The sequence below is a fragment of the Gallus gallus genome, chromosome 3 (genome assembly GCF_016699485.2).
Source record: "Gallus gallus isolate bGalGal1 chromosome 3, bGalGal1.mat.broiler.GRCg7b, whole genome shotgun sequence".
In the NCBI taxonomy this organism is placed as follows: domain Eukaryota; kingdom Metazoa; phylum Chordata; class Aves; order Galliformes; family Phasianidae; genus Gallus; species Gallus gallus.
In genome coordinates, this window is record NC_052534.1 from 86,975,520 (window position 1) to 86,984,424 (window position 8,905).

The 8,905-nt window shown below is 37.4% G+C and overlaps 1 protein-coding gene across 3 annotated transcripts in view; it reads left to right on the top strand.

Annotated features, from left to right (window-relative positions):
• The window catches only part of COL21A1 (collagen type XXI alpha 1 chain), a 102,599-nt gene extending 94,359 nt beyond the window's left edge, over positions 1–8,240 (top strand). For all 3 annotated transcript variants that reach the window (XM_025149095.3, XM_419902.7, XM_004940463.4), the window contains 5 exons: positions 3,663–3,809; positions 3,906–3,960; positions 4,288–4,488; positions 5,962–6,039; positions 6,780–8,240. In XM_025149095.3, the coding sequence (XP_025004863.2) occupies positions 3,663–3,809; positions 3,906–3,960; positions 4,288–4,488; positions 5,962–6,039; positions 6,780–6,967 (669 nt within the window). In that variant the 3' untranslated portion in view covers positions 6,968–8,240. The remainder of the gene's footprint in view (positions 1–3,662; positions 3,810–3,905; positions 3,961–4,287; positions 4,489–5,961; positions 6,040–6,779) is intronic.
• Positions 8,241–8,905: the final 665 nt, after the last annotated feature.

Here is an 8,905-nt window from a genome sequence, read left to right on the forward strand (position 1 = left end):
ATGCAGAAAAATGGAACACAACACATAACAAAGCTCGATCCTCTTGTATGCTTTTACTGGTATTGGCAGTCAGCAATTGAGGGGCAGTTAATCTAGAGATCCAAACTGTTGCATTTAATGTCAATTACAAATTTATCTAATTCCTTTAGACTGTGGTGATGTGCTGACTTTGCTTTTAGCTTCCATAAAAGTCTGTGGGAAGGACTTCCACTGCTGAGCTATTTATCTGTTCATTTTAAACTTGGCCACTGAGATTGCTTTATGTACCCCTCTTTCAAAAGTAATGGCATAGTGAAGACTGTACAAAGATATATTTTTAGAGGCTTCTATCATTGAGACTGACTCAGAAAATGCAGCGCAAAATTGTTTCTCTCTACTATTAAGTTTACACTGGAATAATTTCCACATCAGCCTGAAATTTGAGGGAGATAAAGAAAAGCACACTTGGACTTTCCTTGGTCTGTGAGCTAAATTTGTTCTTCTCTGAAATGTTTTAAAGTCCCATCTCTTTTCCTGTGGTTGCCTGATGCTGGTGTATTCAAGGTCAGACCTTTTAACTGTTTCACAGGTTGTGTAAAGTATTGGTATATAAAATATTCACTTTGTTAGTTGTATTTGATTCATTCCACTGTTCAGTGAAATCAGTACCTAATGCCCCATTCTGCTTCAACTTTACCCACAGATGTCTTTTTCCAACCCCTTTTCATTAAATAGTGCTGCATATCAATAACTGGACATGTTCTTTATGAGAAACTCACAAGCATTTAAACTTTAGAATCACCCTATATGCTGCTGTGATTCTGTGAAATACTTAAAAATTATAGTTTGGCTTATAGGCGCTTTACTAATTCGTAGCCCAAACTGCTAAGATATTACTTGTGAACCATTGAGGTAGCTTCCTTAAACGTTTTAAATCATGGTAAATATATTTTTGTCTAAAAATACGCTGTCAGTATTATTCTTACTAAGCATTATGATATAATGATGTAACTATGTTTACTTTTCAGGCTTATAAAATTGGTTTATTTTCCGCTTTAAAAACTATATTGCCATTTGTCACGGTCTGACTCCTTAATAGAGAAGTTTCTTCAGGCTGTAATTCTCAGCACTTGCTGAACTCTTTTCCTTTTTATTGATTTTCTTTGCCAATAGCAAGGGTCAGCAAACAAGGCCACACACGGGATGCAGCTTAGCATTACAAGACTACAATATACTGCAGAAAATGTTTCCTCAGCAGTTTCATTTGCTTTTTGGCAAGCTCTGCAGGCTGTTGTACTAAGGTTCTAGTGTTTTGCCTTTTGTTTTGATTTGTTTTTTGTTGAATACTGGCTTCTCGCCAGTGATGTTCTTCTACAATATATGCCATTTTCCCAATAGTTCACTGATTCTTAATGCTTTCTTACCAATTTAACATTCAATTCCAAATGAATCAACTTGCAAGTCAGATGTGATTATGTAAACATAGGCCATAGCTGTAAAAGTAATTAAAACTAAAACAAATAACTTCTAGCTACATGAACAGCATTATCTTCAGATCTCAACACATATAGCTTCTGATGTGGCCGCAGGCAGCTGCTTTGTATGTTTATCCCCGAGCCTTGCTGATCTGTGGAGGTGTTGTTAAAATAACTGTTGAATGTAAAACCATTTGCAATAGAAATGGATAAACACAAATCTACATGGCGTAACTAAGAATATCTAGTCTCATGGCTATGTCACAGGATTATGATGTGGAATACTGATAGCAAAAATCATAAAACCATGACAGGCTACAGTGTTCCACTTGACAGTAGCAAGACAGTAAAATACAGCTACAACCTTGGAACAAGTAAGTTCTGAATTAGGGCACAACTTCTTTAATGGGTACAGTATACGGACTGCTGTTCAACTGCACTTGGCATCTTACTTGTGGAACTTCTTTTCTGCTATCTCTTAGGCATTTTACCAACGTGCGTCACCTTTTGTCTTAAGAGGAAAAGATGCCTGACTTCCTGTAGTGTAGATTTTTTGAGATGCACAGGCAGCACTTAGGTATGGTTTTATGTGGTGACTTTTCAGAGTAAGGTTGCACTGCCCCTCTGCCTTCAAATTTTATTTACAGCAAAACTAAATGACATAATGGAAGAGCTCAGTTAATCTGAACAGGCTGTGATCCTTTTGTGATGCCAGGTATGCAATTCTGAGTTTTTTCACTTTCAGTGATCTTGTTTTCCTCATTTTGGTATTAGTCACCGTGTCTCAGTTCTGAGATATAAGCCATCTGAATGTAGCAGGGTGAAAATCCTAACAGTTAGCTCCCTGTGTATAAAATGAGTACTACTCTGTAGTAATTCATTCGGAGAGCTCTGGGCTTTGTTACTAATTCAGACCGAGCCAGAATGTTTTGAGTGAGCCATGTATTTTTCTGATGTAAAGTGTTTTGATAAGTACTACCTAGAAGGATACAAAGTAATATAAATAGCATAATTTAAAAATCAGTGCAAGTCTATGAAGACTGCATGCTTGTGCTTCTTAAACTTGCACTGTTTGCTCCAATCAGTTTTGTTTGTCATACATAGTGATTCTGTTGCCTTATTTCCATAATTCCATCTAAAATTGTTGGAAAATGAGAAAGAAAAGTTTTAAGCTACTGACAGCACTGTGTAGAAGCTGCAAAACACGGAAGGAGAAAACTCATCAGGGAGCAAAGACAGTATACTAACTTTAATCTTGGACATGTACCAAACTACATTCTAATGGAATTTTGTTGGCTCCAGCACAGGGAAAGAGTTCCACAGGAGCTATTGCAGTAGGCAACCCCATACATAGAAGAACCATTGCTTTGATGAAGATAGATGCAGTATTATTTTAACCTTTTCCAGCGAAGAAAATGGACTGCAGTTGCTATCAATCATACATAGAATAAATGAAGTAAAAAAAGTCAATCACCAACAGCAGAAACCCTAACTGAAATCAGAATCATTTTTCCTCTCTCTTATGAACAAAAGTCATAGAGTAAAAATCTTGATTGTTTTAATGATTTGGAAGCATGCCAAGAACTGCTGTGGTCCAGAATTTCACTTGTAATTTTTCCAGCCTTCTAAGTTAATAAATATTTTATTCCATATATTAGTAAGGAATTTGTTTTATGTTAATTAGTAAAGCAAATGGGTTTGTTTAAGATTTGTTTAAGATTTCTTTCTAAAGGGAAGCTGTGAGTAAGAAGGGTGCAAACTCTTTAGGGGAGGGTCTGTTGTGGTAGGGAATGTTTTCAAACTAAAAAAAAGAGGGAAGATTTAGATTGGGTGTAAGGAAAAAGGTTTTTACAGGAAGATTTGTGTGGCACTGGAACAGGTGGTTCAGAGAGGAAGTAGATGCTCCGTCTTTGGACACATTCAAGGTGAGGCTGGACAGGGCTCTGAGCAATCGAATCGAGCTGTAGATGTTCCTGTTCACTGCAGGGGAGTTAGACCAGTTGACCTTTAAGGGTCCCTTCCAACTCAAACGCTTCTATGATTCAATTCTAATATGGAAATTTAGGTACTTTGTAAATTTTCATGACAACTTAAAATGAAGATTGTCAGTGAAGCTTTTCTTCGAATGTATTTGTGGTGCTGCATAGCTTCCATGTAAAGATCCAGCATGTAAAGATACAATTTGCTTGTCACTGGTTTCTGTTTCAGAAAGGTGAGAAGGGAGACCCAGGCATTCGAGGCATCAATGGACAGAAGGGAGAATCCGGTATCCAGGGTCTGGTTGGACCTCCTGGTGTCAGAGGTCAGCCTGGAGACAGAGGGCCCCCAGGACCACCTGGATCAGATGGAAAACCTGTATGCATGGGACCTCACAGTGGTCATTTTGGGTGCTTTAAAACTCCCAACAAATGTGGGCTGTCTGTTTCTATAACTCTTCTCTGTTCAATTTAGGCACGAGAATTTTCAGAAGAATTTATTCGACAGGTGTGTTCAGATGTACTGAGAAGTAAGTTTGAAAGACTCTTTACTGTTCTTGCCTTGTTTAAAGTGCTGAAGAAGTTTCCTTGTAATTATGAAGATGCTTTCTTGAAAACAACACCAATATTTTGATCTGATTTATCACTGGTTTTCATAGAGTTGTAGAAATACGCTTCCATGCCAGTGGCTCCATAACATGCTAAAGGCGCCTTGTTTCCTAAAGATACCATAGCGCCTAAAGAAAGGAAGCTGGTTTTATTTTAGTGAAGAGGTAGAAATATTTTTATATTTCTATAAATATATAAATATATATATATATATATATAAAGCATTTTTTCTGTTTGAATTCTTCTAGCCCAGTTACCTGTGATCCTTCAGAGTGGAAGGCTACAAAACTGCAACCACTGTCAGTCCCAGAGTGCTTCCCCAGGACTTCCAGGACCACCAGGTCCAAGAGGCCCTGAAGGTCCAAGAGGGTTTCCTGGTTTGCCAGGGAATGACGGTGTTCCAGGTCTGACTGGCATCCCGGGTCGCCCTGGGGCTCGTGGGACAAGAGGTACTGTGTGCATATGGTTCCTATGCCTTTGTTTTCTGCTTGCAGTTTTGGATGGGACTAGTGACTAGCAGAGTAGAGGAGTACGGGACTAGCTGAGTTTGTATCGCAAAGTATTAATGGGGGTTTGGAGCAAAGGTTTCTTTGCTCTTGAAGTACGCATATCAGAAGACAAAACACCAGAACGCACAAGATAACTAGTGTTCAGTTCTACCGTGCTTTTAACTTTGATCTTTTTAGAGTGATCTTTAATTCATTTATCCTCTCATGTAGATATTTTTTAACTGTGTTTAGTTATTTTCTATTTTTATTTTTAGATCAGGTATGATTAGATATGGGTTTCAGTATATTTTTGTATTTGTTTTCTTCCAAACTTCTTTGTTTATTCTATTTTACAAACTGTTTATATTCACTGGTTATTTACTGACTGCTACCTGTAGGCTGTTCTCTGCCATATGATATATTTATAGCCCTCTGACATTCTTGGTTTTTCTCCTTTTTCCTTTTTATCTTGTAAGGGTTTCTATTATTTTCCCTATACTTTTCTTAAGGGTTCTGAATTATTTTTAATAATACTAAAGAAGCTAATGCTTTTAGGTGTCTCCGCCATACAAGCATTCCATCTGATTTCTGTGATGGTTTTTTGCAAGCTTAAATTTGTACATCTAGTCTGGAAATGAAGTTCATTTGGTAACTGCAGCAACTGTGTTTCCTATTGCATCAAAATAATCAGGAAAGTTATGTTACTACGTAGTAAAGTGCCAAGGGTTGACAGGAAAATGGTTGGTAAATATTTATTTTCTCTGTGACTTCTCACCTATGACCTCACATATCAGATTCATTTTGGGTGCAATGATAGTAGTGCTTTCATAATTTCATCTGCAAAAGAAGAATATGTAGTTTTCCTCTGGAGCTGACACTGACTAACCACGCCAGCTATTCCATACGAGAAAAGTCGGTATCTGTTTCTGTGAAGCAGTTGAATTCATTGGGTTGTGTTGGTATGAGAGAGTATGTATTTTGCCCTCTCAGAGAGTATATCTTTTCTGGAGCAGATTTAATTTTGCTGTACATTGATTTCCTGTGTAGTCTGTGGTAAACTGTGGTGAACTGTGGTGGACATCTTACGCTCTATTTATGCGTGTTCATAAACACATTGCCAATGGAAAAGCAATAACAGTTAACACATTTCTTAATTCTTCATCATCTGCTCCCTCAGCTCATAGTGGCCATCTGTTTATCAGGGGCTACATTGGCTCTTAATTTAGTGGAGATGAGGTTAATTAAGAACCTAGTTCGTTACACTGTGCAAGTTACAAGGAAATGCTTATTTTAGATCTCATTTGAACAGTTAGATCTCTTTTGAACAATTAGATATTTTCATTCAGTAAGTATAATCAAATGTTGACTTTCTAGTTGTTCTTATGAAGATAATTCTTAGTGTGCAAAGGTATACGTGTGTTTGCTAATCCACAGGATTGCCTGGGAAAAATGGTGCAAAAGGCAATCAAGGAATTGGGGCTCCTGGGATCCAAGGCCCACCAGGACCGCCAGGTGAGAGATGGTTTCTGCAGATTCAATGCATACTATTAAATATAAAGAAATAGTTTCTAATAAAATGTTTATATAGTTCAGAAAAATGTGCATAGTCTTTACACATTTATTTACCATATATCTTTTGTGGCTAATGCCTGTCTCTTGCATGCCTTTTAAATTGTCATAGGATAGATTATTTAAATAAGTTAAGTCTTGTATAGGTTGGTACCTGAGATTCCCTTTTCTTGATAGACAGGTCACTATATCAGACATTATCTGAAAACTGAGTCCTGATATAAACACGTGACTTGTAACCATTACTTAGTGAAGGAAATATTCTTCCTAACAGCATTGTGTTGATTCAAAATGCAAAGCTGAGTGTTTGGACGAGAGGTTAGACCATGATCCAGAGCTAGAAAAATGAATAAAATTCAGAGGACTCTGATTCATACCCAGTGGTTCCAGATCACATGATAAAGTATAATTGTGCCAAAGCAGGTTTTTATATTTCCTCCGAAAAACTATTTTTACTTAGTGTTCTACATGCTTTTTTTTTTTCCCAAGTCTTTGTGAGATAATCAGTTTGCTTGATACACATATAAATAATTTGTGAAAAGTGTCTTTTTCAGGAAGTGAAGCTTTCTTTATCTTAGCACTTCACCAAACAGCAGGGCTATTTTGGGTCCCTAATTGCTATTGTTTCCATGTGAATAAAAGTACTCTGTAATGTATCTATTCCTTGCATGTGTGTCACTAAGGTCCTGAAGGTCCCCCGGGTATGAGTAAGGAAGGACGCCCTGGAGAGCGTGGGCAGCCTGGTAAAGATGGAGATCGTGGCAGTCCCGGAATGCCAGGACCAGTCGGACCCCCTGGAATCTGTGACCCATCACTGTGTTTCAGTGTCATTGTTGGAAGAGATCCATTTAGAAAGGGACCAAATTATTAATTTGTGATATAATGCTCTAGGGGAATAGATATGGTGCTTGTCTTTAATGGTCTTTCAAGTCTCAGGAAGGTGACCAGCAATAATTCCATAAACAAGAACAGAAGTACCTCTGACATTATTAACATTATAAATAAGGTTCCCAAATGTTATGCTGTCCTTTAAAAAATAGGAATGAATAAATGAAAAAATAAATGTCCTTTAAAAAAGGAAATCCAATATTTTTTTTAATAACTTGCATCAATTGAAGTGTTTTTTAAAGAAATCATCAATTCTAATAGAAATAAATATAACTATAATATTTGACATTTAGTATTTAAGTGTCCTGTCATACTCCTGCTACCACTGAAGTCCTTTGCAAAAGTGCTGAGGACTCCACTGGCAGCAGGATTGGCCTGAAATGGTATAGGTCAGGTGTAAACTACTGTGAAATTTTTCACATGCAGCTGACATATACAGTATTTGATTTTGAAAGAATGTGTCTGGCTTTGACTTCATATGTGTGTTAATCTCAATGGCTTGTGTACATTTCATAGCTCCAAGTGTTCTATGAGCAAAAACTTATATTGGATTTTTACAAATTAAGGGAAATATCTCTACTTGTTATAGAAGTAGTATCACCTATTTTGCCACGCAGTTCCCTATTTAAAGCCAAGGTGAAATGCAAGGTTAGACCTCCTACTGATTCAAGAAGAGCCATGGTTTTATTTAAGGCGGTACTTTTGGCTACGAACAGTCAAAAAGGTTTTCTGCAGGTGATTCAGCTTATATAAAAATATTTGGAAAAAAAAAAAAGAATGGAATGTTGGTAATGTTGGCTTGTAGCTATAACTTGACAAAAAATAATTAATAAAAAAGTTTACACAAGCCCATTGTAACAGTTCTGCATAAGTATGGATTAAGTTATGCCATCACTGTTTCTGCCTAAGAACTGCAGTTACCAAATTGAAGAAGTAGGTTTACAAAGAGAAAGGTCTAACTGCTGGCTAACTAACTGCAATGTTTGTTGTGCTGTTTCCTTTTTCATTTTAAGCAAGGTTTGTGTAATTTCCTTTGTATGCTTTGCTGATGAGGTGTATTGCTTGCTTTCACATAAACAGCAAATGCACAGTTCCGTGAGAATTTTAAATCCTTTTCTTAAATTAAGGCGGAGTCTTGTACTGAGCTTACCCAGTGCTTTATAAGTGGCTTTTTCTAATGTGTTGTTTTTCTGTTGTCCCACTATGAGATTGGTAATATGCTTGACATTCAAGGGAAAATAAAATTTTGTATAGAACTTGTGGTGGTTTGATGAGCAATTGGAAGAGTTGCCCGTGTCCTGTATTGCAGAAAAGAGTGGTGTCTGTCATACAGGTAGGGATGTTTCCACCTCGCAGTTTTACCTCTTTGTTTGGCGTCCTTCCATTTTCCCTGGGTACAGGACCAGCCCCAGGAGCAGCACCTCTTGCTGTGTGGTGCTCAGTGACTGCTGCCTGCTTAGAGCTACAACCTTGTGACATGGTGTAGTAAGTAGCTTAGCCAAACCACATAGTGCAGTTCAGGCATTAGTGTCTCATCAACCTAGTTTAGAAACCCACACAATAGTTCTTGAAAGATACCAACTTGAGAGAAAAAGAATTACTTTGCACACAATTTGCTCCTTGAACACACTTTTTGTTCCTTGGCACACACTGTTGGACTTTGCCCATGTGAACGAGCACTGACTGAATTTGTGGAGGACACAAATGCAGCTCTTCTTCACTTGCATTCAGTTTCATTTTGTTTATTTTTTTTGAGAGCTGGAAGCAAAGCAGCTTTCCTTTTTTTCCTTATTCATTTTCATGGTTCCCTAATTTGAAGCCTATACCTTATATTTTTTTGTCTACAGCAATAAAAGGGAGACTTTTACTTTCCCTCTGCTCCTTTTGTTATCTGAGGCAGCTCATTCTGACCTAGCATGAG